Source organism: Euwallacea fornicatus, chromosome 8 (assembly GCF_040115645.1).
Source record: "Euwallacea fornicatus isolate EFF26 chromosome 8, ASM4011564v1, whole genome shotgun sequence".
Taxonomy (NCBI): Eukaryota; Metazoa; Arthropoda; class Insecta; order Coleoptera; family Curculionidae; genus Euwallacea; species Euwallacea fornicatus.
The window spans coordinates 707,363-735,204 of NC_089548.1; the positions used below are offsets into that span (position 1 = coordinate 707,363).

The window sequence follows — 27,842 nt, forward strand, 5'->3', positions numbered from 1 at the left end:
ATGATTAATGGTGTCAAAAGCTTTTGACAAATAAAACCAAAGTTCCCAGGCTCTGTCATTATGATCAATATTTCCGTCTATCAATATAAGCATGTAGAATAACGCCTTTGTCAAATTACCATAATCACCCTGTATATGCCTTAGTAAGTGCATTTATTGCCATATTCCATAAATAACAAAGAGCGTTCTCAATTATATCGGTTAATATTTAATGCGCAACAAATCCGTTTTTCTCTAAGGGATTACAATTTTATTTCATAATAGAGGCAATTTGCGCGTTTTTAGGTACCCACAAGGAAAATATTAAAATTTTAATACAATATCATCATTTTAATATCGATAATTTACCACAAATTAATATTATTTTGCAATAACTAAAAAGAAAGTTGATTAAGTGTCTCATGAAGGAGCCCCTCTAATGGAGCGAAAAAAGACATAATGAGGAAAACCTATAGAAAATCACCAAGCTATTGAAAAGTCAAAGTACATAAGGACCAAGTGTAGAGACTATTAAGAGTGAAATACTTTCCTATACAAATGAAATTGGTGGCGTAGAGCATGGACTTTCAGGCCGCGACAAGTAGCATAAGGCTATGAAAAACATCTGGTCACTAACCAATTTATCTACTAAATATCGTGAGTCAATTCTTTCAAATTCTCGTAATAAATAGCAGATGAGAGGAAAGTGAACAAAAACTACTGTTTCATGAATCAAGAGCGATTTACGAGGGGCAAATCGAAGGCAAGTTGTTACTAATGCGATTGAGGAAATTAGGGGAAAAGCAATAAAGAAACAGGATATTTGTGTTATGTGACTTCTGGATATTGAAAATCTTTCAATACAGCCAGCTGGGAATAACCATTAAAATAGTCGCTAAGAGTGAAATAAGCGAATACCTAGTTAAAATGGTAGAATGAAATTTATTGAATGTTATTTCTAAGTACATATATTGAAAAATTGCTATACACCTGCTGAGGATTTTTTCATATAAAATTGATCTGTTCTTTGAATACTTTAGATTGAAAGTACAAGTATGTGACCTCTCCTTTGTCGTTTCACCTTTATTCCTTTATACAATGAACATTTTCTCCACTTCACAGATTACATTGTAAATACCATTTTTTTAAATTCTCTAAAAAATTAACAGAAAACTATTTCTCAACTTTCTTTAATACATAAATTACTGTTTTCTTAATTTAAAAAAATGGTCACCCACAAAAATGTGGGAAGTCGGCACAATCTAATGTTGGAGACTTCTAAAAGTTAATAAAACAACTTTTTTTCAACAACTCTTTATTATTATCAGTATCATAATATACTTAGGCCTGGTTCTGTCCCTTTAGTTCAAACTCCGTCTTAAGTGAAACTCAAAATTCTAACAACTAATAAATCCGATAAGAATTTTGTCTTTGTTTTCCTAATTTCTGTTTTTTCTACCTAATAATAGCTTTTTTAACTTAAAAAATTTGTTTTCATAGCAGCTAGATTGAAATAAGGTGCTGATTTTACAAATATGTTCGTTTTTTCTCACTTTTGTTGTATACAAAATTAGAACAAATTTATTAGACACAAATTTGTATTTACAAACATAAATAAATCATTAAAAAGGTCAATTTCCAGTAAAGATAAATTAGAAATAATTACTTATAAAATTATTGAATGGGAATTTAAGTCCCTCTGCATTTATGGAATGTTACCATACGCCTATCTAGTAGGTATGTCCTATTACTAGAATTTGCAGTTCAGTAAACATGCAGCAAAAAGCAAAATTTTACTTACATTTTCCCTGCTAATACAAATCCTTAAACATTAAAAAACCTGTACCTTAAACGACCATAAAAACTCAAATATTTATCTATTGACCATTTATCATTTATCATCATGTAAATGAGACAAAGACGAACTTTTTTAATCACAAGGTTTTCAGTTGAAAAAAGAATCAGAAACTGACCATTAAAGCGCAAACATAAAAATAAAATTATTTTTTGTTAGCACTTTTAGCAATAGAATATATAGCAAATCGCGCCCTTAAACTTCAGATTGGATTTCAACCCTAGCTGTAATATCTGGCCTTGGTATTATATTCATTAATATGGGATATAGATAATAGATAGTCTAATCTTGACACCTGAAAGACTAACTTTATATTGCGTTTAGAAATATAGAAACATACAAAATGCTTAGTATCTATGGACATCTAATCCCAAGTAGTCTGGTTAAACAATGTTTAAACTGTGCAGATACAAGGCTTTTGTCAGATTGGATCTGGGTGTAAACCTTATTTTTAGATGAAATATTCCATTAATCTAATTCCTACATTGTACCAAATACAATGCAAAACTTATATAAGTTTCTAAATATGAATCTCACTCTAAACAATCATAAACAAAATTAAGACATATCTTTCAGTCTGTCTTAGAAATCTTTTTATTGCATATATGACCAGAGTTTCATCCCTCAGGCCATCATTAGATTCAAAAGAGGTGGTTAAAATAAGATTTTAAAATGTGGTTTAGTGTTTATTTTAAACCATCTATTCTGTATGCAATGTTCCTCTTAAGGACAAAACCAAAAATATATCCAACAAAAATATTTTTGAGATTTACGATTTTAATTTTAGCATAAGGTTGTTCAAAATGAGTCTCTTTGGGAATAATGGACTATGTTTATGATTCTGAACAACCATCATAATCAATAATCAATTGCATGTCTCCCCTTTAACCTTCATGCTTCTCACTTGTCACAAACCTTAATTCAATCTTCAGACAAATAATTAACTATTCAAGCTTTTGTCATTATCAAACTTCCAGACCTAATTATTTTGCCTCCTTTCATGGTATGACCGCTCGTCCATTCCATCACTCTCAGTCACCAAGGCTCTCTCCAATATTATGCGCCCTTCCTTATATTTCTGATTGTCCTCCGTCGCAAATTCATACATCCATCCCAATTTTGAATCACATGCTTTACAGGAGACATCCCTAACCTAAATGAAATCTCCAGACACTGTTTTAACAGTAAATTCTGTGAAAACTTACCATATGACGCCCTGTTAACATCACCCTATCTTGAACTTCACTGTAAGTCAAGTTCACTACTCGGTTAAATAGAAAAGCCCTGCCAGTAGCTCCAGTGAATCTTGTACTAATTAGTTCAGTACGGTTAGTGAGATTTGTGTGGCACCGCGCGCAAGAAAACAAACGGATGCCTCCTATATGTTCTAAGAAGATTTTTCCCATGGTGCTTTGAGAGGTATTTATGCTGGAATAAAAATCAAAAGGTGATTTGAGTCCTGGATATGAAAATCTGTTGAACTCTTGAAGATGTGACTTTGCTCTTTAATTTTAATTCGTAAATAGAAAAGGGAACAAAGAAAATGAGCCACAAAAGGAAAATGTGGAAGAATGACACAGATTTTTGTTATAATGTACGATCATGGACAGTATGTGACTTCACCTAATTCTGATTGTTTATTTGTAGAATTAATTATTTTTCGTTACTTACTTCCTTATATAAGTTCCTTTTCCACTTTTTTTGCACGAAGCAACAAAATATTCAATAAAATTATTTAGAAAATGGGAAAAACAAACCCTACAAACAAAAACACTTCAGTGTCACTGTGACAGAACGTAGCCAAGTGTGAATGTCATGCTAATGACATTTTCTATTTCCTTTTCAAATTTATGATTCCAAGTCACAAACTATGAAGGAGCATTTTTTAAGTAAAATTACCCATCATTTATCGCTCTGATATAAATCCACAACCTAAAGAGCATTCAAGTTAACAGAAAAATAAAAATGAATTTTGATATTTGGCTTCACAACAAACATAGAACTCCAAACACATTTTCACCATATCAGAACTGTGACTATTCAGTCACTATAATTGATCAACTCTATGTACAATATATAAAAATATATAAAAAATCAAGGGCATTATCTTCAGTTACGCTAACGCATTGCTACATATAATGCATAATATATATATTAATATTAAAATTTTAACCAATTTGCAATATTAGCGTTCTCCCCACATTTTTTGAAAATACAATTTAGTATATGTCGTATTATCGTCATAGAAGTATACTTCGTACCTTTATGTTACCTTCCACAAGATTAGCAAAGCTGCCAACCGCAACACTGTATAGTGCCGCAGCGCTGCCAGTTCTAATTTCATAGCTTCGTAAAAAACTCAGTTCGTTTGTAAAAATATAAGTTAAAATAAGTTTTCGTATATTTATCTGATATTTTAATTTTTTTAAATATAAAACTGAAATCTTTTTTAAAATATTTGAATCATAAATACCCTCTGCACAAGTTACTACACACACACTTTAATATATTAATAAGTAGTAATTCAGCAAAAGGAAATATAAAACGGGACTATATTAAATATTAGATTAAATTACTGACAAAAGCTTAGATACAGACAGAAACATTCTCAGAAATATTACTTTCAGGAAAAATATGTATTCCCATCTCCACCCTGGGTCAAAGAACTCAAAAGAAAAAACCAGCAAATCTGAACGAAGCAAAAAGGAAAAGAAACTCGCAAAGTTAATGGCATCTGATAGTGATACAGATCTGGATAGTGAACATGAGCTTTCATATTATACTAATGATCGTGTGAAATTAATGAAACAAGTATTAAAAATCATCAAACCAAAGAAAATTAAATGTATGGCTGCAGATTGTATGAAGGTAAGCAGAATGTTGTTATTACTTCATTGATTTTGATTATTCATATGTCCCTCAACATAAAGGCATTGTACGTTAAAATACTTCTAAAATTCCATGGAAATACTTTGAAATTCCTGAAGTGTCTCAGCAATTTGTTCTCATTTAAGGTCTAGTTGCATTAAACTAAGTTTAACTGAACCAAAACTGGTACTTGCACTATTCGTATCCATTTTTAAAGAAAAATTTTTGTTGTGGTTGATGATTTTTTTGAAAAATTGGCGTTTTGACCCAATCAAACACAATCATGTACTTATCAAAAGCTGCGAGTGTCGAATGCATTTGCTAGTTATTTTATAAATATTTAACTATTTACCTATAAAAAAGCAAATATTTCAGTGTTTCAAATTACCTGTAGGGTAAGAAAATATTGCTCCTAGTATTCATAGTAAGACAAAAATATTTAATTTGAGAAAGGTATTAGTTGTAAAAATAACTGCAATTTTTCTTAAAATAAATTTTGAATGAGGCAAGTTAAATGGTTACCAATGACATTACAATATTAGATTGGTGTTATAAAGTTCAGCTCACTGGCTGCAAACTAGCAAAGTCCAATACACGGTAAACAGATTTACTTAGACACTATGAAATAAAACATTCTTCTACCACTATGTACCATGTGTACTAGTTATATCTAATTTAGAGTATGGACCTTCAAGAGATCAATTCAATGTTGCTGGAAGAACTCCTGGGAATCTCTAATAAAAGGTTAAAATATATTTTTGATGGGAAAACTCTGGAAGAAGAAAGTAGTACAGATGAGGACCAGTCTGTTGACATTATTTCGCTTGATGATGTTAGTGATGATGATTTCGTGGTAATTTCAGGTAATTCACAATTAACATTTTTTCTATATGATTTCATATATAAAATATTCCAGATGAGGGGGATAATAAGCAAAAACGGAAACACAAGAGAAAAAAAGTGAAAGATGAACCAGGAGAAAAAACGAAAAAGGTGAAAAAAGAAAAACTTGACAAGGAAGCAACAAGGGAGGTTCGACATTTAAAAGATAAAATAAATCGCGGCGAAAAGCCAACTGCAAAAGAAAAAGAAGCCATTGGTGAAGCAAATTTAATTAGTGTTTTGGAGCTTCTTGAGCTGCAAGCTAGAGCACGTCTCATTAAATCTCAGCTGGAATTAGAAAGCAAAAGAAAAAAGGAAGAAAAGAAAAAGTTGGAAGAAGAAAAGAAAAAAAGTCAGGATAATGGTGAAGAAGTGGATGCTGATGAGATAATTATTGAAGTACCTAAGGATGTTGAAATTGTAATCACCTCCAGTGAGTCAGATATTGAGTCAGCACAATAAAAAACCTTTAAAAGCCAAATTTCCTTTATACTCTAAGGTTTCAGTATTAACAGGTATTAATTGTTGCACACGATAAAATGCTTCGTTTTTACTTTCCCAAAAATCTTAACTGAGTGATTCAAAAATCTTAGGTTGCAGGAATCGTACTGTTAGCAGACTTTTTACCTGTTTCTACGTTTTTATTACAATCATAATTGAAGAATGAGTCATTTACACCAAACCAAATAATTCCATAACAAAATATTAATTATACTTTATTTAGTGAAGATAAATAATTTATAATAATTATAAATACAGATAAATCACAAAAATATAAACAATAATTAATAATTATTATTTTTGTTACATAACACTCTGCACTATTGCACATCCTCATGAAGTGTTAGTTGTTGCGCTGCTATTTTGTTTTTATGAATTGTATGTTAAGGTGTTTCCAATTCAAGATCTAGCGTTGCATCTAGGGTTTATTTAATTTTAGGGTACCGTGTTCCATTTATATTTTAAGATTCCAGTAAATCAATTATTTCGTGCAAGCTATCTACTTTAGAATCTGAAGATTCAACTATAGCATCGAATTTGTAGCTGCATATTGTAATTACTGCAACTATTACAGAGTATCATGGAAAACGGTTTACTGCCTTTAGAGACAGTTTCATAACCATTATTTCTCAAAACTTTGGAGACTTTGCATGGCCCTCCATATTTTACTCCAACCTTACGACCGACGTTTATATAATAGACTAAATACTGTTTTTTTTTGAGTCTTTTAACTCCTCATCATACAATCAAATTGTTTACATTATATTTGGTACTTTCTTTTCGTTTTATATCCAACTGCTTTTTCATTTTCTCACCTTGAAAGCCCATTTTAGGTCTTACATTTTCTGCAATCTGTTCCCCATTTATAGTCATTAAGTCGTCATAAAGTTAAATTTCCAAAATGATCTTTATTAATCCTTTGGTCTCGTATGTTGCTGTTTGAAATTATAATAATATTAACACTAATTGTTGTCTATTATTACATATTTATTTATATTAATAGTGCATTTTAGAGACCTTTGTTACTATTGAGACTTGTGTATTTAACAAACTCAACGACGACCATTTGTTTTACTTGTTTGATTTTGTCTATGCATAGGCCTAAGTGCTGACTTGTACCAAATAAATTCTTAAAAGGATGCAGTTAGTGTCAGACGCTTGGAAATTAAGTCAAATAGTTGAGCAATTTTCTTAAGAACGTAAAGACTTTACGGTCACGTTAAGACTCGCGTTAAGTTTATTCAAAAATATATGACACTCACACTGAATTAACACATATAATAACCCTTCACAAAAGCAATTTATTCAATTTGTGTTTTATCGAGTTCATTGCACGCATTATAGAATGGCGCTCGTGTAAAGTACCCTTACGCGACGCCATTGTATATTACCATTTTTTAGCCATTTACCTGGAATGGCTAAATCTGTGGCGTACTAATTGAAGATCCATTTTGCCATTCAACCAAATATCAAGCTCTAAAAAGATAGAGGATAAATTAATCAATTATTGCCATTTAACGGTGGTACACTCATGTGTGTTAGTCTTAAGATCTTCGCAATATATGTAACAATGTGTTATTCAAATTGTATAGAGTAATGGATGATACATTCTTCATTCATATTTGAGATTCTTAACGTGGATTGAATTTTTTTCAATCTATTAGGCTTCAATTCATTTTCCTGCTTTCAGATTTGATAAATTTGGGAATTTTTGTTAATTTGAAGTTCTTCCAAGAGGACTTGCGCATTTTTTATTTTTACTTCATTATCTGTGGTATTTAGAATGTTGGTGATGATATATTCGTTATCAATTACCTTATCGATACTGGGAAAACCATAGACTTCATCTAGTATTGTGGAATCTGAGGAAATTCCTTCTTTGATTTCGGAATTTAAAATGAATTTATTTTTACAATAGCTTCGCTTCTAGGTCCTATAGAATATTCGCTATAAGCTATATTTTCTGCTAATGGATTTGGAGAATGATAATTTATCCAGACGGTATGTGATTTTTCTAGAAATATTTAAGTTCATTTTCCGTTTAGAGATATTTTTTATTGTAGTCTAAAAGGCCCCCAAAGTGAGTTACGAAATCATTGCCTAATATACCATCGTTATTTAACTAGCAAGTTATCGTTTATATCATAGAATTGAAATTAACGAAATTGAGTATAGGGGGAAATAGTTTTATTTGAAGTTAGGATAGTTGTGTATTCCTAGAAGGATTATGAGGTTTTTAGTGCATTTTTATCTACGTGAGAGCCAAGTTTGTAAATATTGATTAAAGAAATATTTGCACCGGTATCGACAAGAAATGTACAGGGATTCGAAGTAATCTCATTTATGTGGAATACGACGTATATTGTGTTTGAGATGTTAATTTTCGCGATTCGGCATTGAAAATGTATGCTCTCGTCTGGGCCGGATTGAGAGGGAAGATAGATCGCTTTGAGGGAGTCGATTTTGAATGAGTGACTGATTTTTTGGAGTTTGTGGGTCATGACGCAGAGGAAACGGTAGACTGTCTTTTTCACACTTATCAAACGCTTAATTGCCTTTTGCTTGCATTCACTAAAGCTTGATGCGCATAGAATCGAAAAAGGTGTCGTATAGTAATAAAATAAACGACACGTACAATATTCTTTTAAATTGGCCGGTGTATGTATTTCCAATAGACCTTGTCACTTTTAACACAATACGTAGATTTTATATTTCTTTGACCGCAGTGTCGAATTTCAATTTTTCACACATTATTCGAATTTATTAATCTTGTGTTTCCACTGTGATTACTCAATCGTCAATTTCAATTTTTTTTTTCGATGTTTCTGCTTTAAAGCATCGACATGCGAGATATTTCGCTCCCTGAAGAATGTTGAATTTCAAAATCGTACTCTTAAATAACGTACCACCAACGATCTATCCTCGTTACTAATTCTTTATTTATAAATGTGCTTTGCATCACACTGCAGTCCGTAATTAAAATGAGTACCTTGAAGGTAAGTTCGAAAATGATTTATGAATTCGGCTACAGCTAACGTTTTCAATTCATACCAATGGTAGAAAGACTCATCAGCGGTTGTTTTTCGACTGTAATAGGTGATTGATTTTATTCCGTCGTTTATTTTTCGTAACGGCTTCATTTTGTTCTTTCCTCCATTTCCAGTTTATATCTTTTGTTAATAATTTCGTTAACGGCGACACTATTTCGATACGATTTTTAATAAACTTTCAAAAGTAAGAACATATGTCAAAAATTGGCTTACTTAATGCACATTGGACGGAGGTGTAAAATGTTGATTGGATTTTCCCTTTTTGGAACCGGGGCCTATCTGATTTTTACTAATTTTGCATTTAGGATATCGATCTTAGTTTTCAAAAAATAAAATTTATCTAAATTAAATTTAAAATTATTTTCCTCACATATATTTAAGAACGCTCAGTAGTAAAACTTCTTTAAAACAAAAATAGTAAACATATTTATACGATCGGGTATTTTCGTGATAAAGTACATCTATTTTTAATCAACATAATTTTTGTTATATCAATGTTATAGACTGAAGCAATATACAGGGTGTAACATAAGTAGGGATTTTACTTTTAACATGACAGAGACCCAAAAAAACTAAGCAATATTTTTATATAACATTTTTTAGAAATCTTAAAAAAAAATGAAATATGCGTAGATAAGTTTTAATCCATTTTAGTATAAAATCTAAATTCATTCCTGCATAAAATAGTAATTCAATGTAAAGGAAATAAAATATCCCACAAAAAATTATCAGCCATTGTAAAAACGCAAAAAACATTTAATGTTTACTGTTTTTATGCAATTTACCCACGCCGCTTAAAAATCAGTCGTGAAGTTTAGCTCCAGACGTTATTTTGATAAACTATCAGTATTGATACTATTAAATTAAAAATGTCCTATAATTACTCGAATCACAAATTGGTGGACATGTTGATATACAGGAGGTGGCACCAGAATGCCTTCTCAGCTTCGCGGTTATATGCTGAGAGCTTTCCGGGAAGACATCATCCTGCAGCCCGTAGATTTGTTTATTTTGTTGGAAGAGCTCGTGAAACTAAAAACCTAACAGCAATGCATGGTGGATATGCTGGAAGACATAGGCCACCTAGAATGACACATTTTGAGGAGCATGTTTTAGATATTGTTCAGGACAATCCAACTATCGGTATTAGAAGAATCGCAGAACAAGTTTCTACATCTCACATGGCAGTGTGGAAAATTTTAAATGAAAACCAACTTTATCCCTATCATGTGTAAAGAGTGCAAGCGTTAATGTTACAAGACCATTTCCCAAGAGCATACTTTTGTGAGTGGTTTTTACAGGAAACCGCTTATAATGAAAATTTCCTTAAGTTTATTCTGGTAACGGATGAATCAATTTTTACTAGTAACGGAGTAAATAATTTTCGAAATACGCACGTATGGGTAGTGGAAAATCCTCACGCTATTCGCCGAACTAATTTCCAGCAGAGATTTTCTTTAAATGTTTGAGCGGCATGATTAAAAGCATGCTTATCGGACCTCTTTGTCTTCTAGATCGAATGACGGGTTTAGACGATCTCCATTTTCTAGAAAATAATTTGCCTGAACTTCTTGAAAATGTGCCTTTACATGTTGACAATCAATGTGGTTTTTACATGACGGTGCTCCATCTCATTTTAGGTGCCAACTATGGGACTTTTTAAATGATCAATTTCCTAACAGGTGGATAGAACGCAACGGACCAATAAGATGACCCGCAAGATCACCAGACCTTAATCTATGTGATTTTTATTTGTGGGGTTATATGAAAAGTTTAATGTTTACGAGTAAAATTAACTCAGTGGAAGATTTGCGTGAAGGGATAGGAAACGCTGCAGAAATAATTGGAGAAAAACCATCTCTTCTAACAGCATGCACAAAATCGTGGATAAGGCGAGCGACAATTTGTGCAAATGAAACCAATGAAGACAATTTCGAACACCTTTAATACCTAGTCCCGGAGTGAGTAGTATCTAAAGGTATGTATAGTACTTATTAAAACTTTCATAAGCGCATATTTTGGTTCTTCTTGTGATTTCTAAATAATGTTATATAAAAATATTACTTAGTTTTTTGAGGTCTATGTCGTGTTAAAAGGAAAATCCCTATTTATGTTACACCCTGTATAGCCAAAACTTCTTTGGACAAATAAATAAGATCGTTTTCATAGAAATCCTTTATCAATCAGTGTATGCTGCTGTAGCGTACAAAATAGCTTAATAGAATATAAAACAAGTAGAAGAAAACATTGTACTACAGGTTTACAAAAATTAATTTTATTTTTAGTGGAAAAAATTTGAAGTTATCAAAAAATTGTTGACCAGTGAGATTATTCCAAAACGATGGTCAGAAATGCAGTTAAACATTGTAATACCCATAAAACTTTAAAAAATCCTATAAAACAAGGAAGGAAAAGAAAAACAACAGCCGTATTTGATAGAAATTTATTGATACTATCAAAAGAATATACAAAATTAGCATCTATTCAACTACAAAGAGAGCTTTTTGGCCAAGAAACACCCACACAGTTTCAAAAGGACAATACGAAGGCAATGACGAAGGTTTGTTTGGTAGTTTCCATAAGAAAACCAATGACATAAAAAAAGAACAGAACTGCACACTTTGAATTTGCAAATCTTCAGATAAGATGGTCAAGTTTTCAATGAAAACATGTCTTATAGTCAGATGAAACAAAAATTAACAGATTCGTTTCCGATGGTCGAGGTCATGTGAGACAACGTTGTAACACAGAATTTAACCCAAAGTACACCACAATAATCATCGAGCATGGTGGCGACAACATTAAACTGTGGGGGTGTATGCCTGGACATGGAGCCGGACCCATTGCCAAAATTGACGATATCTTGAACATGCACAAATATTGAAAGTAGACGAACAACGGGGTTTCTAAGCTAAATGTGCCGTTTTCGCACATCCGAAAAGTCGGCGATTTTATGTTATTTTTGTTGTTCCGTTATTTAAGTGGCCATGTGGATGTGAGGTTTATCGTAACGTTAATTTAGCGATGCATTGCGAAAACTGTTTTTTGTCGTTACGTTAAAGAAGTTAGTCCGGGTTTTTCCGGAGCGCCTTGAGACAGGTCCGTACTTGGGGGGTTCTGTGGAGTGACAGGAGCGTGGAACGCACGCGTGGGCGCAAGGACCTCAAGGTAAGTAAAAGAAAAAATACTCTCTTAATTTTTTATTAATACATAACTCATACGTAATCCTTTTGATGACAAACGACAAATTTTATCAAACAGCTTTGATACTCTACCTTACGGTCTGTCTTAGTTAAAAGTTTACTTATGTATTACAAAACGTCTAGTTTATAGTATTGTTCTGTTTACGTATGTATTGTTCACTTATGTTAATATTACCGTGTTAAGATATAAAAATATTAGGTGAGGATTTTTTTGGGCGAAGGTCCTGAGAACTATCCGGATTCATCGTACAACACTACAAAGTTTATAGTATTGTTCTGTTTACGTATGAATTATGTGCTAATAAAAAATTAAGAGAGCACTTTTTCTTTTACTTACCTTGAGGTCCTTGTAGCCACGCTCCTGTCATTCCACAGAACCCCCCCAAGTACGGACCTGTCTCAAGGCACTCCGGAAAAAACCGGACAAACTTTCTTAACGTAACGACAAAAGACATTTTCGCAATGCACCGCTAAATTAACGTTACGACAAATCCCACATCCATACGGCCACTTAAATAACAGAACGACAAAAGTAACGTAAAATCGCCTATCTTCGGATGTGCAAAAAAGGCTCATTTGGCTTAGAAACCCAGTTGTTCATCTACTATTGGAATATTCGTGAGACGCTATGTGCAGAGAATATCTTTCCTATTGTCTGACAATTTCAGTACGACAATGACCCGATACACACAGCAAAAATGGTAAAACACTCGTTGGTAGAAAAGTAAGTTGATGTTATTAAGTGGCCCGCTTGCAGTCCCGATTTGAACCTAATTGAGAATTTATGACGGGATGTAAAACAGGCACTAAAAGATAAAAATGTAACAAATCTTTCTCAACTTTATAAATTCAGCTGATTTGGTATGCCATACCTAGAAAACGATGTCAAAAATTTATTGGCTCTTTGCCGCAACGGTGTTATGAAATCATTTGAAATAAAGGATACCCAACTAAATATTGGTTTCAGTTTAGTAGTATGTATTCATAAGATTAATAGTAGGTTTAGGCCACTTTAGAGATAAAATTTCATTTAAATGGAATCGTTCTTATTTATTCAGAGGAATTTTGTTCGTCATGTTGACAAATCCTTATTGGAAAAGTTTAAATAAATATTATTTAATATAAAACAAATGTGATAGAGAAATGTTTTTATTTTCCCGATTTTAAATAAGGTTGGTATATTTTAAAGACTATTCTTATTTATGTGGCCACCACTGTGAATTTCGACGCGATTCAAATATCGTCTAGACATACCAACATTTCTGAATAAAGTAATGGTGGTACGTAAAAAATAATAAACAATAATTACTCGATATTTCATAATTTATAACATAATACGGACATTTAAGAAAATGCCAAGGTGTCTTCCCAAAAGATGTAGCTCTCCAAATGCTACAAGTCCAAATATTGAAACAAATACCCAGTCTCGATGTAATAAAGACGCCGAGGATAATTTTGAAAATTTAAAATAATCATTATTGATGAGTTACCTCAAAAAAGTGTTAATGTTTAATTTCAGCTTCTAAAAAAGACTTGATTTCAAATGATCTGTAATGTCCGAAAGCAGTTTCTGAAACAAGAATGCCACGAAGAAAATGAAGATAAAAAAAATAGGAGTTTCGTTTCAGATAGTAAGAGTAGTAATAACAATTCACTTGTAAACCTTCCTTTTAATTCTATAAAATGTACAGTACCGGGCCAAAATGAAGAAACAAAATATGTTCTTAATCAAACAGTAACTAAATTTACTCTCACCCAAAAATAATAACTATTATTTATCACAGAGTCCTTAAAAAAAGAATATTTGCTTTTTTATTATTGTTTATAATTGATAACTTGGAATTTTTATTTCTTAACAAAAGTAGAGAAATATTTTTTAACTATTTATTTGTTGGCTAAACGAGTCATTAGTTTTGTATTCATTGTGAAGCGCATATTCTTATGAGAATATCTAGAGCAATTTGCATTTGAAAATGAAAAAACAAACGAATCGAAAATATAAGGGGGAGTCCAAGAGTTTGTCATTTTTTCCTTAGATGCTGTTAGTAGATTAGGTGTCCTGAAAACAAACGCTTTGATCTTAGATCACTTTGTAGTGCAGTCGAACATAGTGGAGGAAATATTAAAGTGTCAGGTTGCTTCTCTGGTCATCGAACGGAACTTTTTATTAGATATTGGAATTATGGACAGATTCAAGTACTTCTTCAGAGATCTTAACAAACAACGATCCTAAACACAGCGAAAATAACTTTTTTAAATTAAAACATCACTGTTCTTTAGTACCATCTCAGAATCCTGACCTCGATCTCATAAAAAAATCTATGAGATTTGGTTGACCAGAAAATTCGGGCCAAAATCCGAAAAAAAAAAATTCAAATGCTACTGAATTGTTTAAAGCCATTAACCATCTTAGAGATTCCTAAAGAAACTATCGATAACCTAATTGATCGTGAGAGAAAAGAGTTTGACAGTAATTAAAAGGGTTATGCAACTAAATAAATGTTAAATGTTTGTTATGGCAAAATAGCCTTATAACATTTCTCTACTTTTACTTGTGGTTTTTTTAAATAGTATAACTATAATATTACATTAAAATCATGCTAATTATAATAATTAGTATAACTTTAATGTGAACCAGAAAATTATTTTTATATTTTCGAATTGTATTTACCTATTAGTTGTATAAATAAATATATCATATATAAATTTTTAATGCTCAAAATATTACAAAAAATTAAATGTTCTTTTACTCTTGTTCGGTACTGTAGATGTGCAACTTTAAAATTTCAACAGTGTGCATTAAATTGTGTCACATTTCTTACTTTTAATTATTTTCAGATAGTAAAAATACAAGAGCAGAAAAAAAACTAAGTTCTCACTTGAGGCAAAAGAAAAATAAGTAACGTTAAGAGATAATTTTAGAAACTGTCAATCAGTGAAGTGGATGCTGCTGTTTGCGATGACGTAAGACAGCTAAAATATATTAAAGGAAATTGAAGAGAAAAAAGTAAATGAAGAGGAAATGTGAAAAATTAAAATGGACTAAAAGCAGTCAAGGAGTTTCAAAAATCAACTGTAGAATATGTGGCAGTTGAAACAACTATTCAGTCGCCATTGGTAACATTTTGAAAAATATCATTATTAAGCCGGTCAGTAATAGGAAGGTAAATGAAGTGCCTGTAGAGGAAACCGATGACTTGGTTATTAATAACGATCAAGATGACAGACAATAAAGTTTATGATTTATTTTTCATCGCATCTCTATAATGTATGTCATCTTTATCGTTAAAAATTGAGAGTGTTTAAAGTTAATCTAAAATTAGAAATGCTACAAGCAATTCGGGTTTTAATTAACTTTTCAGCTCCATATAACATAATCATTTAGTCTACTTCTTCAATGGTTGGTCCTGCAGCTCCAGCAGCACCACCAGCACCCGGAGCGGCACCAGTGCCACCTGGGAATCCACCAGGCATTCCACCTGGGGCACCACCTTGGTACAGTTTGGTGATAATTGGATTACAAATGCCTTCCAACTCTTTCTGTTTATGTTCATATTCTTCCTTATCAGCTAATTGATTGGCATCCAACCAGGCAATCACTTCGTTGCATTTCTCCAAAATGGTTTGTTTCTCGCTCTCGCTAATCTTTTCTTTGATTTTATCGTCTTCTACAGTGCTCTTGATGTTAAAGCAATACGATTCCAAGGCATTTTTGGCAGAAATAGTATTTTTCTGCTTCTCGTCTTCGTTCTTGTATTTCTCGGCCTCGTTAACCATTCTTTCAATGTCTTCTTTGCTAAGTCGACCTTTGTCGTTGGTGATGGTAATTTTGTTCTCTTTGTTAGTAGATTTTTCAATGGCTGACACGTTCAAAATACCGTTGGCGTCGATATCGAAAGTGACCTCGATTTGAGGGACACCACGGGGTGCTGGTGGAATACCGGTAAGCTCAAATTTACCCAACAAGTTATTGTCGCGAGTCATGGCACGTTCACCTTCGTATACCTGCAAAGATAAAGTTTCATTAGTAACACTAGAATTTCCAAAGCACGTTAAATGTTGACTACAATAATTGCATCATATAAAAAAATAATCACAATAGATCAGAAACTCTAGTCTGGCATGACATTTGGGTATAATCATAACAAGGTACAAGAAATTTTCTATCATTTTAAATTTGACACATAAAGCACAACTTTGCAACCATTAAGTGACCGTACCTCTCCTGAATTTTCAAAATGTCTCTATGAAGAATCGAATGTCCACCTAACCATTGCGATTAACAATCGTCTATCCAGTAATATCAGATTGTCTTAGAGCAAAAAATCGAAAGTGCTATTTACAATGAAATTTTGTTTTTGCCTGACCTTATTGCCACTACTTACTTGAATGAGTACTCCTGGTTGATTGTCGGAGTATGTGGTGAAGGTTTGTGTTTGTTTTGTGGGAATGGTGGTGTTTCTCTTGATAAGAGCAGTCATCACGCCTCCAGCGGTTTCGATACCCAAAGACAACGGAGTGACGTCAAGAAGAAGTAGATCTTGTACCTGAAAAGTATTATTACTAATGAGAACTTAGTTTAAAGAAATCAAGTGATACAGGCAATGCGCATAGAAAAATGAAAAATAGCAAATTAATATTGCTATTAACATTATTATTAGTCATGCACAAATTGCGAGGAAGAGAAGTTTATTTTTACATAGAAAATGAAACAATCCAGTTTAAACAAGGTTTACCTCTTCGGATTTATCCCCATGCAAGATAGCGGCTTGAACGGCGGCACCGTAGGCAACAGCCTCATCAGGATTGATGGATTTGTTCAATTCCTTGCCGTTGAAGAAATCTTGCAGCAATTTCTGGACTTTGGGGATACGGGTAGATCCACCGACTAAAACAATATCGTGGATCAGGGCTTTGTCCATCTTAGCATCGCGAATGGCCTTTTCAACTGGCTCCATGGTGGAACGGAACAAGTCAGCGTTCAATTCCTCAAAACGGGCACGGGTAATGGACGTGTAGAAGTCAATACCCTCAAAGAGAGAATCTATTTCAATGCTGGCTTGGGTCGATGAGGAGAGCGTTCTTTTCGCCCTTTCACAGGCGGTCCTCAATCTCCTCAATGCCCTCTTGTTGGTAGCCAAGTCCTTTTTGTATTTGCGCTTGAATTCTTGGACAAAGTGGTTGACCATCCTGTTGTCAAAATCTTCACCGCCCAAGTGAGTGTCCCCAGCGGTAGATTTTACTTCAAAGATACCATCTTCAATGGTCAAGATGGATACATCAAAAGTACCACCGCCCAAATCGAAAATCAATACATTACGTTCTCCGTGTCCTAGAAAGAAGTATACTATTTTTAGCTTCAATGGTTTTCCAAAACGTTTGGAAAAATGCCGAAATCCTGAATACATCAGTATTAAAAAAAATCATGGAAGTAATTCATAAACTCCAGTCTGGCATGACATTTTAGTATCATCATAGAAAGATTTAAGAGACAGGAATATAAACTTCTAATTTCGAGACAATGGAACATAAAATACTCCTTTTACGTTACACCTGGTCCCACAAATTTGGAACTGCTTTGTTGTATAGTAAGAATGCGTCGAACCATCGGTTCTCCTCAGTTTAGTACTAAATATTCGATTTCGACTAGAATAATTATCTATATTTTGTTCCGTAAAAAAAAATACTTACCCTTCTTATCTAGACCATACGCGATGGCAGCAGCTGTAGGTTCATTAATAATTCTAAGTACTTGAAGACCAGAAATAGTTCCAGCATCTTTGGTGGCCTGCCTTTGGGAATCGTTGAAGTAGGCCGGTACGGTGATTACTGCGTTGGTAACTGCTTTCCCTAGATAGGCTTCTGCGGTTTCCTTCATTTTGGTTAACACCATAGAACTGATTTCTTCAGGGAAGAAGGTCTTGGATTCCCCCTTGTACTCAACTTTGATCTTTGGTTTTGTGTTGTCATTTATCACTTCAAATGGCCAATGTTTCATATCTGCTTGTACTGTAGTGTCGTCGAAACGTCTCCCAATAAGCCGTTTGGCATCTACATAATACAAGAATTATTATAATTATAATTTTTTTCTTCAAATCCTACTCACCAAAAATAGTATTGTTTGGGTTCATGGCGACCTGGTTCTTAGCGGCGTCGCCGATGAGACGTTCCGTGTCGGTGAAAGCAACATAGGAAGGTGTGGTTCTGTTACCTTGGTCATTGGCAATGATTTCCACCTTTCCATGCTGGAATACTCCAACACAGGAGTAGGTGGTGCCAAGATCAATACCGACTGCTGGTGCTTTTGCCATTTTTCTTTCTGTATTTAATAAAAAGACACACCACTTTTATTTTTCTTATAGTAATGCTATATGAAAACTAAAAATTCACTCCATATACAGTTATAGCCAAAAAAATAAGAGTATCATTTAAAAAATCTATTATAAGTAATAACATTTACAATATTTATTCTAAAAATATACAACTTGTTTCAAAATATTGTTCTTAACATCTACTATCTTATTTGCAACACTAGACTACAATATATTACAAGACACAAAAAATTCAAGAATTTTATCGAAAACTTGAGTGGTAAAAAAAATTAGAGCGTTTAGAAATAGCTTTCAAAACTAGAAAAAAACATATAAAACAACAAATTAATCAAAAATGCCGTAATTATAATATTATATTCAATATTTGGTCGCATATCCTTTCTGGGATAATACTGCAACGCATCGTTTAGGCATGAAGTCTATCAACTTGCAGCAGACTTCTATTGAAATAGAATACCAGATTTCTTAGAGTTTTTCCATAAAAGTTTCACGTTAGTTGTTTTTTTTAAGCTACACGACTTTTAAGAATTTTCCACAAATTTTCAATCGAGTTAATGTCTGGAAACTGAGATGGCCAAGGTAAAATGTCAATATTTTGGGAATTCAACCACGCTTTAACAACTTTGGCGGTATGTTTAGGGTCGTTGTCATGTTGGTAGATCTATTTCAATGACAATTTTCTTCGGCATAAGACAACAATATTTTGCAAAATATCCAAGTAAATTTCTTTTGTCATGTTCTTTTTTTTATTAAATAAATCGGACCAACTCCTTCATACGAGAACGAGCCCCAAACTTTAATATTGCCTACACCATGTTTAATGGTGCAAATTGTATTTTTTGGGTTTAGTTGTTCATTTATCCGACGTCTCACAGTTACTCTCCCATCATTTCTGAACAAATTAATTTTGGTTTCGTTCGAAAAAAGAATGTTTTTCCAATGCATACGATTTAAATTATTTTCTGTAAATTCAATGCGACATTTAAGATGTATTTTATTCAAATAGGGCACTTTTCTCGCAATTCTACCATTATAACCGAACTGCTGCATTCGTCTTCGAATAGTTCTAGCACTAATTGGTAGGTTGAAATTTTGTTTGGCAGTTGTAAACGTCAGAAAAGGATCTTTTGACAGTTCACGTATTAAACGAGCATCTTCCCTACTTGTAGTTTTACGTTTCCGGTCTCGGAGCTGGTGTCTATAATATATGGTTAAGTTATAACAAACATAATTCACACACGAAACCAATAAGTGACGAATATATATTTGAATTTCTGATATGATTTATATCAAATATCTTAATATTAACACTCCACTCTCCCTAAACACTCCACATTTTTTTGACCACTTGAATTTTCGATAAAATTCTTGAAATTTTTGTGTCTTGTTATATATTGTAGTCTAGTATTGGAAACAAGATAGTAGATGTTATCAACAACATTCTGAGAAGAGATATATATATATATATATATATCGATGGAAGTATTGAAAGAAAAATGATAATACTGTTAAAAAGTATAAATGTTTCAGCAACTTTTCCATTTTGAACATATCCTTATTAAGATTAATATGTCACAACTGGTGTATTTTAAGCAAACGTTCTAAAATTTCTCTAAATAACAAACCAACCTCTTATAAATCCAATATTTTTTAAACTTGCTAAGTTGATAAAAACTTTATTGATTTCTATTTCCAATCAAATTGGATAAAACAAAAGGCAGCTAGAAGCACTGTGCACTAATAAATAAATGAAATCCTGCGCACATAAAGTTGATTTGTTGTTACACTTTTTAGTTAAAAAACATCTCAAATTCATAATAACATAAAAACAAATGCAAGAATAAAATTAAAAACTATTGATTTTTAGTGCACACATAAACAAGGACATCAAAAATAATTTAAATAAAATCATCTCTACAGTGTTTTCTTTTTTATATTACACAATATATGTTCTAATTCAAACCACTGTTCAGCTAAGGTAAATTCAGATTAGTCATAACTTCAAGAAATAATGGGTAGCAAGCCTTAAAATTCACATACACATCATCCAAAATCCAAATGCACCATTGGACATTTCAATTGAACATTAAAGAAATTGAGAATACAGATATCACAAACATATCAAATTTGTGAGTTTAGTTTCAAAAAACATCAAACACATTACATAGACTTTAAAGAACATAGGAGTGTCATAGAGGCATATACTTGCATAGGATTTATAAGAACATGAAATGACTAATATAACGTTCCAAGATGTGAATTTAAGGATTAAACAAAAGAAAAAAGGGAAACATTACTGGAAGGGTTAAATGTATGGAAAATTAGTCATGCACAATACCATTAAGATAATTTTGCTTTTCCATACATAAATAAGCGCAATTCAGCTTGATAAAGAATTATATTGTTGTAAGGACGCGACAGCCATAAAAAGGCAGGCAGGCTTGTACTAATTTAACCTTGAAGTTTATTTGCAGAAACAACGCCCAGCGCTAAGGAACTATGAATTTTCTAAATAAAATACTGAAAACCATGCCTTTATTATGTTCGAAAACGTAAGAACCTCTCAAATGATATCCCTGCTATCAAACATTTTAAAATTGATTTTTAGAACCAATTTGACACGTGTTATTACACTAACATTTAATTTCACGTTTTTCCCGGAAATTTGGTGCAATTCAAGAACAAATTCCTAATGGGGGTTCAACAAACACTAAAATTTGTGATTTCTCACCTGAATTTGTTCACAAAAAGGTTTTCTAAAGTGGATTTTACAAAAATATTAAATCTCGTGTATAACCTCCAGCAACTGCAATGAACGAATCGAACAAGATATTGCAAATGGCGGAATATATACGAAACCTTGCGGCCTTCCAGAAAATTCTTACAGTCAACCAATCAGACATCATATGTGCGCCGACGTCACAAAATGCCGGTTTAACATCAGAAATCAAATGATGTACTTTCTTGAGGTTACTATTGTATATGATCATTTGGGTACAAAGTTACCGATATTAGAATTCTATTGATAAAATACAAAATTTTTGCCTAAATTTTACGTCCACTTACGTGAACTATGTTTCCGCAAAATCATCATTAATCAGCAAAGTTCATTTAATCGATTTCCTTGAAATATGAATAAGCCAGGTGCTGCCCCCACGAATCATTTTCATTTCTTTGTTAATGTTTCCCCCAACAGGGGAATTTAACCAGAATAAACTTTTGTAATTTAGGGGGTTGCGAAATTAATTATCCTGAAGACTTGCTCCTATCTTGATTTGTTTTAAACAAACTCCTTTGGGTTAGAAACTCCACGCTTTCATACATAACAACGATTAAAAACAAAACCTCCTACATATTAGATACAACCATCGCTATCAAGGCCTCATGCAGAATCTGTAGATTTTGTTGCTCTTATAATAGCCGAGTCTCTTTAGTAAAACTCGAATTCATAATCAGGCTTTGTATATACACGTGCCAACACCAAAATGGCGGCACCTTGCTTCCACCATAAAACAAAAAATATCCTTTAAGAGTCATTTTGAACTCTCCTTATATTTTGAATTTCAGCGAGAAAAAAGCAAATTCAGAATATGATCTTCCTTTTTATTACAATTTTTACTTAACATCAGGATATAATGGAATTTTATATGTATACCAAGGTTGTGAAATACTTCATCACCAAAATATGAAGTTCAAATTTCGAAATGTTTTAGTGCTGAGGATCTAATACGTGAAGAGCATAAATATTTTACAACCGCGATGTATATATGATTTTTTCCACTAATAATTTTAAGTATATTGTATAATGCAATAAAGTTACCTGAATTAAGCATAAATTACATCCCAAACACAAAAAGACATGTCCATCGTTTAAATTAACGGTAACATTTCAGTTGTCATGCATTTCCATGACAACCATAAATGCAAACAGCAACGTGATTGGTGGAAGCATAGGAAATTGAAAATGGTTTTGGATTACTGCCCTTTGCCTATAATGTATCGGCGTTGCCCCGTATGTAATTTATTCTCGTCTCCTTAACCTCAATTCACTTTAATTTCGCTTCGAAAGAGAAATTAATATGTAGTTATTAAAAAAATAATTTAAATATTTGAAGAATACATCAAGGAATGGGTTTGTCTTGAATTCACTTTATTGTGGTCGTTGGTGCGTGAGCTTAAAAGACAACAAGCAATAACGAATTAAACCGCATAGACAGTTGGGGTCCTGGGACCTCATAACATACGATGTCGTTTCAATTTAATTATCAAATTAGATGAATAAAAAGATTAAATATTTTGTGTATGTGATAAAGCTACACTCTACAGTAAAATCGATATAAATTAGTTAGATGCTTATTTCAGATTCATGAAGATTAGATAACCTGATATGCCTAGAAAGAGATGTGCAGTTTCTAGTTGCGCTCTAATATCATTAGAAAGATCAACATTAGTGTCTCAGGCATTATATATTATAATTCTCCTAAGGTTTTTCTGTTTGAATTCAAAAGGATGCTTAAAATTTGACCCAAAGAATGTCTGTGAAACCAGATTATCAAATTTTAATGCTAATGAATATGAAAGTCTTGAACATGAGCTTTTGGGTACATTGGTACTTACCTTTAGAGAAATGCCTTTGATAATTTGTGAATTTTTGTAACATCTTATACATATATACTTCTCAGTCAAGCTAGATATTAAATTTAATAAAACAACTTATAGAGAAAACCAAACAGAGGGTATATTATTGCTTTCTGGTAATAATGTAAGGAAAGACAATTTGTACAAATAAAATAATCTTGATGAAATCAGTCTTTAGGTGAAATAAATTAAATTAAGATTGATGTGGTGGACTTAAACTGTGGAGAAATATGACTGATATATTAGACCTACTGATGTGGTTGCAAAATAGGTAAAACACAACCACCAAGTTGCGAATCCGAAAACACCTCGGAAGACATTGGCTGAAAACACCTGTAAAAATCAAAATAAATAATTATAAACCCGTGTAACTTATTTAGTAATACAATATTATACATATTATACAATTTTCTACATGGAGTCCACAGTGTTAAATGGTCATGAAGATTAACATCAAGACTCACAACTTTTGAAAAAATATAACCAATAGATCCAATAAAACTTACTGCTTTTAAACTGTTCAATGTCAAAAAAAGTTCTTCGACTGGTTCGGCCCCCGTTTCAGTGATGACATCACTTGAGAGTTGAATTCCAGGAATAGGTGCATCATTCGAAGAACACTCTTCTGGTGTAGTTATAAATAGCCAGCTCCACTGAAATTCTCCTAAAGTTTTATACATGAAACTAAGGAATAGGCACATAATAATTGGCGCCAGATATTGTAGGGTTACTACACATAAATAGTAAAATACTGCTGCGATCTGTAAACAAAAATTCCAGGGTAAATAAATGAAACCCCTGGGAACTTTAAAAAGATATTTCCTATAGGAATAGAAACATTAGCCAATACCCTTTTCAATTTCATCTTTTCCTTAGAAAATATCTTTTTGGTAAAGTTATCAGGACTGATAGAAAAGATGAAAGATACCTACGTAAAGAAAAACGTGTTTTAACTAGCCAGGTTCAAGTTCGGTAATCATACAAATGCCCGTTTTGAGCTTACCTTTTTTTGAAATTCGATATTAGTTATTCTTCCTGCTTCCCTTTTTTGTTCTTCAGTTCTGTGGTAAGCCATATCTAAATATGCTTGTAAGTACCATGGCATGAGATATAGTTTTGTAGCCATAGTTAATATAACGACTATGAATCTAGCCATTTCAAAACACTTTTCAGACATTCTGAAAAATGATTGTGCTCATTGACTAATTACAATTTTAACCATATTGCTTTACAAAAAATGATTGACAATCAATGGGGAAAATTGATGGAAAAACATGAAAGTCTAAATACTTACATAGGTTCTCTCCTTCCAGAAAAAATTCGCACTGTCAAGTATTCTTTGCTAACAGGCTTTATCCATAGGATTACCAATAAAAATGGCAATGCGAACGTCAAATTAAGCAATAGTTGCTTTACTTTATTCTCACGAAAACATCTAGAAAGGAATTGAAGCGAAGTTAAGAGTTAAACATTTTGTTAATTAATTAGACAGATAAGTAAGGTAAACTTAATGATTTTTATGATTTAAAACAAATTACAGTTTATTTCTATTATAAAGATAATTATTTGGAAGATAAATAAAAAAAACATAAGGTACTTCAGGTGACAGCCCTCATATTTGATAAGGAAATTAACTGATAAGGATTTATTTCCTAATTTTTTAATCTTCAATTAAATTCAACACTTACTTTAAAAGGTCCCAATGCATTTTCGCTACTCTTATGCCAGGGAAAGTCAAAATAGCTCCCAATATTGAACACCAAATGGCTATGAAAAATTTAACAACAATTTTGGATGCAGGTCCTCTACAAAATTATAATTAAATAAAAAAATAAAACTAAAGACGAAGCATGACTACAAATTCAAAACAAAATTTAATATTTTAATTTTTTTTGTAAATGTAGTTTCTGAAAGGTTATTTTATCTTCACACAAACTTACGTTGAACTGAGTCCCTGTCTACTCAAAAACACTGAAGCTGTTTCATTAAAAGTGGTGTAAGCACTCTCCAAACCCACTTCTAATGTATTTTCATCCACAATTAAAACCATCATTGCCACTAATAAGTAGATGAAAGCCATGACAATGCACATGGACCTCTCTCCTACAGATTCTTCACCCCTGAAGTACTGTACTGTCAGGCTTAATAGTAACTTCCTGTGACTTTTATTAAGAAAGAAATATATAATATTTAATGTTTGACAATATTTAAGATTTTATCCATATAGAAAAGGATACACTGCAAAAAGGACCACTAGAAAACACCAGACTATACTCAAGTTAACTTCATCTTTCAAGGGAAACCAAATTTGATATACCTAAAAGTTTATATGAGCCATAAGTGAAATATTTTGAGTAAAGACTGTTCCTTTAAAGCTCAATCTTCAAATGAAATACACTCTTAGACAAGATTATGATGCCACTAAAAATATACTACAAATCTGATATTAAAAAACTTCTAAACTTAAAACCAGATTTCCGTTATTTTTTTATCAAATTGTAGGTTTATTCTTTACGAATTCTATCACTTCTTTCCATTTTTAGTAAAAGTCCATTATCATGCATACTATGTGAACTAAACATCATAAATTTTAAAAATCTTCTTTAATAAAAATTTTGCATTTTAAACCTAAGGAAATGACTTTGCCGAATGTGTATGTGATGCGAATTTTAGAGTGGATCTGTGTTTAATTTAAAAATCACTAATATCTAGCAAAAAAATGTAGAAGCTATTTAGCATACTTGTGGCATATCTTTAGTAGAGCATTAATTTTGATGAGGATTTAAAAAAAAATACAGTATTTCATATCACAAATGAAAAATTAGCAAATACCACCTTACATAAAATCGTTTTATTACCTCAGAAATAACATACACAATGACGGCATAAACAGAGAAGTCGACTAACCATTGGTATTCACTGTAGTATCTTAAATGGACTACATCCAGATATGTTACTTTGGCAGTTTCTAATTGCACATCCAATGACTTGTCTATATGAAATTTAACTGCATTTGTACTACCATTTGAGAATCCTTTATTAGTATTCTTTTTGCCCTTGTATTTGATATTAGCAAGTTGTCGGAGCTCATCATTAGTTGGGTAAAGATAGCGGACTAGACCAGTGGAACATAGTAGCCACTTGGCGAATGAGAAATGTGGGCCCAATTTTTGGATAATGCTAATCATGATTAGTGTAATTACTAACTGAGCTCCTAATAATGCCTGAAAGAATTATTTAATTTGGGTTTTTAAGGGATGCTGAGGATTTTAATGAAAAAAAAATTTATATTTAACCCTTTCTTTGTTCAACAGCACCATTTCTAAAGAAGAAAATTATGACTCTATTGTTTTAGACTTAAATAATGCAGTGACTTTTTTCCAAAATTGTATTCAGTCCAGTTTTTTTTTAAGCATAAAACAATGATATTATTTACATCTTTACTAAACGATTTTCAGTGATTTAATGCTATTTTGATTTGTTGCCCCTATTCATCTTCAGCATTGAATTGGCATGCATTATTATATAACACTTTTTTGATTTTTTTATTAGAAAAGTTGGCTACATGTCAAATTTGAGATAAATAGCTCATAAACTTTGAGTTAAAAAAAATTTGACTACAATTAAAATTTTGATACCCTGTGGGTGTGATTTGAAGTATTTATGTGCCTAACTTGATATAAATTTTTTCCTTATTTTTAATTGAGCTGTTAAAACTATACAACTTAATTTTAACAACACTAAGATTTAAAAGTGCAAAGGATATATTCACAAAGGCCAGTCTTTAAATGCTTTGAATATTCATTTTCTTAAGCATGAAATAATTCTGCACTAAGGGGTAACACATTAAATTTCAACTGTACAAGGAAAGGGTTAATATTATGTTATAATATGTTTCATTTACCATTTTGATGTTGGGGTTTTGAGTTCTTCAGCAGGAGCCCCACCTGTTTCAAGTAAATACTTAAAATATATCTAATAAGTACACTGTTGCATAACAATTTTGTCTAGGTAAAAATAGCCCACAAATCTTCTGAATCCAAACTAACAGATAATCACCATTTCTAAATCAGAAAATATTTTCTTATACAGCATGAGCATTATCGGGAACCAACAAATTGATGTCATTAACAATAATTATTAAAATTTTTTTAATTCTCAAATCAATTTAATAACAATTTAAAAATTTAAATTTGAGTTATAACCTCAAACGATCAACTTTAACTCAAATTTTGACAAAAGCGAAGGGCATTCTCTAAGCGTTTTCGAAATCGAAACCAAATTTTTTATATTTGTCGTATTGCTTAACTGATTAAAAATGGGATCATAATTATTTTGTCTCCGTTCTTCAATTAGCATTTACAATTTAGTGCTTTATATGTGTAATATGAGTTACAAAAACAGAGAGGGAAAGTCGAGTTTAGAAAGAATGGGAGCAAAAGGAGTAATTAATTTAAATAGAAAACATCTTTCTAGGTCAATGCCATGGAGTATTGCGTCAACGTTACTAGAAGTCACGTAATGTCAGTTGTGA

General features: G+C 32.1%; 5 protein-coding genes across 6 annotated transcripts; 2 read left to right on the forward strand and 3 right to left on the reverse strand.

The window, feature by feature from the left end:
• Positions 1 to 1,276: 1,276 nt before the first annotated feature.
• Positions 1,277 to 3,641, reverse strand: Yippee (yippee). Its single transcript, XM_066285150.1, has 3 exons — positions 3,506 to 3,641; positions 3,040 to 3,262; positions 1,277 to 2,987 (listed from the first exon to the last, which is right to left on the reverse strand). Exons 2-3 carry the CDS (start codon positions 3,238 to 3,240, stop codon positions 2,814 to 2,816), a joined length of 375 nt encoding a protein of 124 aa, XP_066141247.1. The 5' UTR covers positions 3,241 to 3,262; positions 3,506 to 3,641; the 3' UTR covers positions 1,277 to 2,813.
• A 528-nt stretch (positions 3,642 to 4,169) lies between these two features.
• On the forward strand, positions 4,170 to 7,051 carry LOC136340802 (DNA ligase 1). The gene is made up of 3 exons (XM_066285149.1): positions 4,170 to 4,702; positions 5,382 to 5,565; positions 5,619 to 7,051. Exons 1-3 carry the CDS (start codon positions 4,469 to 4,471, stop codon positions 6,044 to 6,046), a joined length of 846 nt encoding a protein of 281 aa, XP_066141246.1. The 5' UTR covers positions 4,170 to 4,468; the 3' UTR covers positions 6,047 to 7,051.
• Positions 7,052 to 10,004: 2,953 nt separating this feature from the next.
• On the forward strand, positions 10,005 to 13,469 carry LOC136340804 (uncharacterized). Of its 2 annotated transcripts, XM_066285153.1 has the most exons (3): positions 10,005 to 10,419; positions 10,776 to 11,113; positions 11,421 to 13,469. In XM_066285153.1, exon 1 carries the CDS (start codon positions 10,005 to 10,007, stop codon positions 10,368 to 10,370), a length of 366 nt encoding a protein of 121 aa, XP_066141250.1. In that variant the 3' UTR covers positions 10,371 to 10,419; positions 10,776 to 11,113; positions 11,421 to 13,469. The 2 variants fall into 2 exon arrangements, with proteins under 2 accessions (XP_066141250.1, XP_066141249.1); XM_066285152.1 differs by having other exon boundaries at positions 10,005 to 11,113.
• Positions 13,470 to 13,988: 519 nt separating this feature from the next.
• Positions 13,989 to 21,555, reverse strand: LOC136340801 (heat shock 70 kDa protein cognate 4). The gene is made up of 6 exons (XM_066285148.1): positions 21,402 to 21,555; positions 18,445 to 18,657; positions 18,030 to 18,389; positions 17,075 to 17,670; positions 16,724 to 16,885; positions 13,989 to 16,343 (listed from the first exon to the last, which is right to left on the reverse strand). The coding sequence occupies exons 2-6, from the start codon at positions 18,647 to 18,649 to the stop codon at positions 15,720 to 15,722; spliced, it is 1,947 nt and encodes a 648-aa protein (XP_066141245.1). The 5' UTR covers positions 18,650 to 18,657; positions 21,402 to 21,555; the 3' UTR covers positions 13,989 to 15,719.
• A 1,828-nt stretch (positions 21,556 to 23,383) lies between these two features.
• emei (transmembrane protein 161-like emei) lies at positions 23,384 to 27,692 on the reverse strand. The gene is made up of 9 exons (XM_066284653.1): positions 27,213 to 27,692; positions 26,167 to 26,532; positions 25,546 to 25,625; positions 25,249 to 25,464; positions 24,997 to 25,113; positions 24,603 to 24,743; positions 24,312 to 24,486; positions 23,815 to 24,069; positions 23,384 to 23,641 (listed from the first exon to the last, which is right to left on the reverse strand). Exons 1-9 carry the CDS (start codon positions 27,213 to 27,215, stop codon positions 23,522 to 23,524), a joined length of 1,473 nt encoding a protein of 490 aa, XP_066140750.1. The 5' UTR covers positions 27,216 to 27,692; the 3' UTR covers positions 23,384 to 23,521.
• Between the last annotated feature and the right edge of the window lie 150 nt (positions 27,693 to 27,842).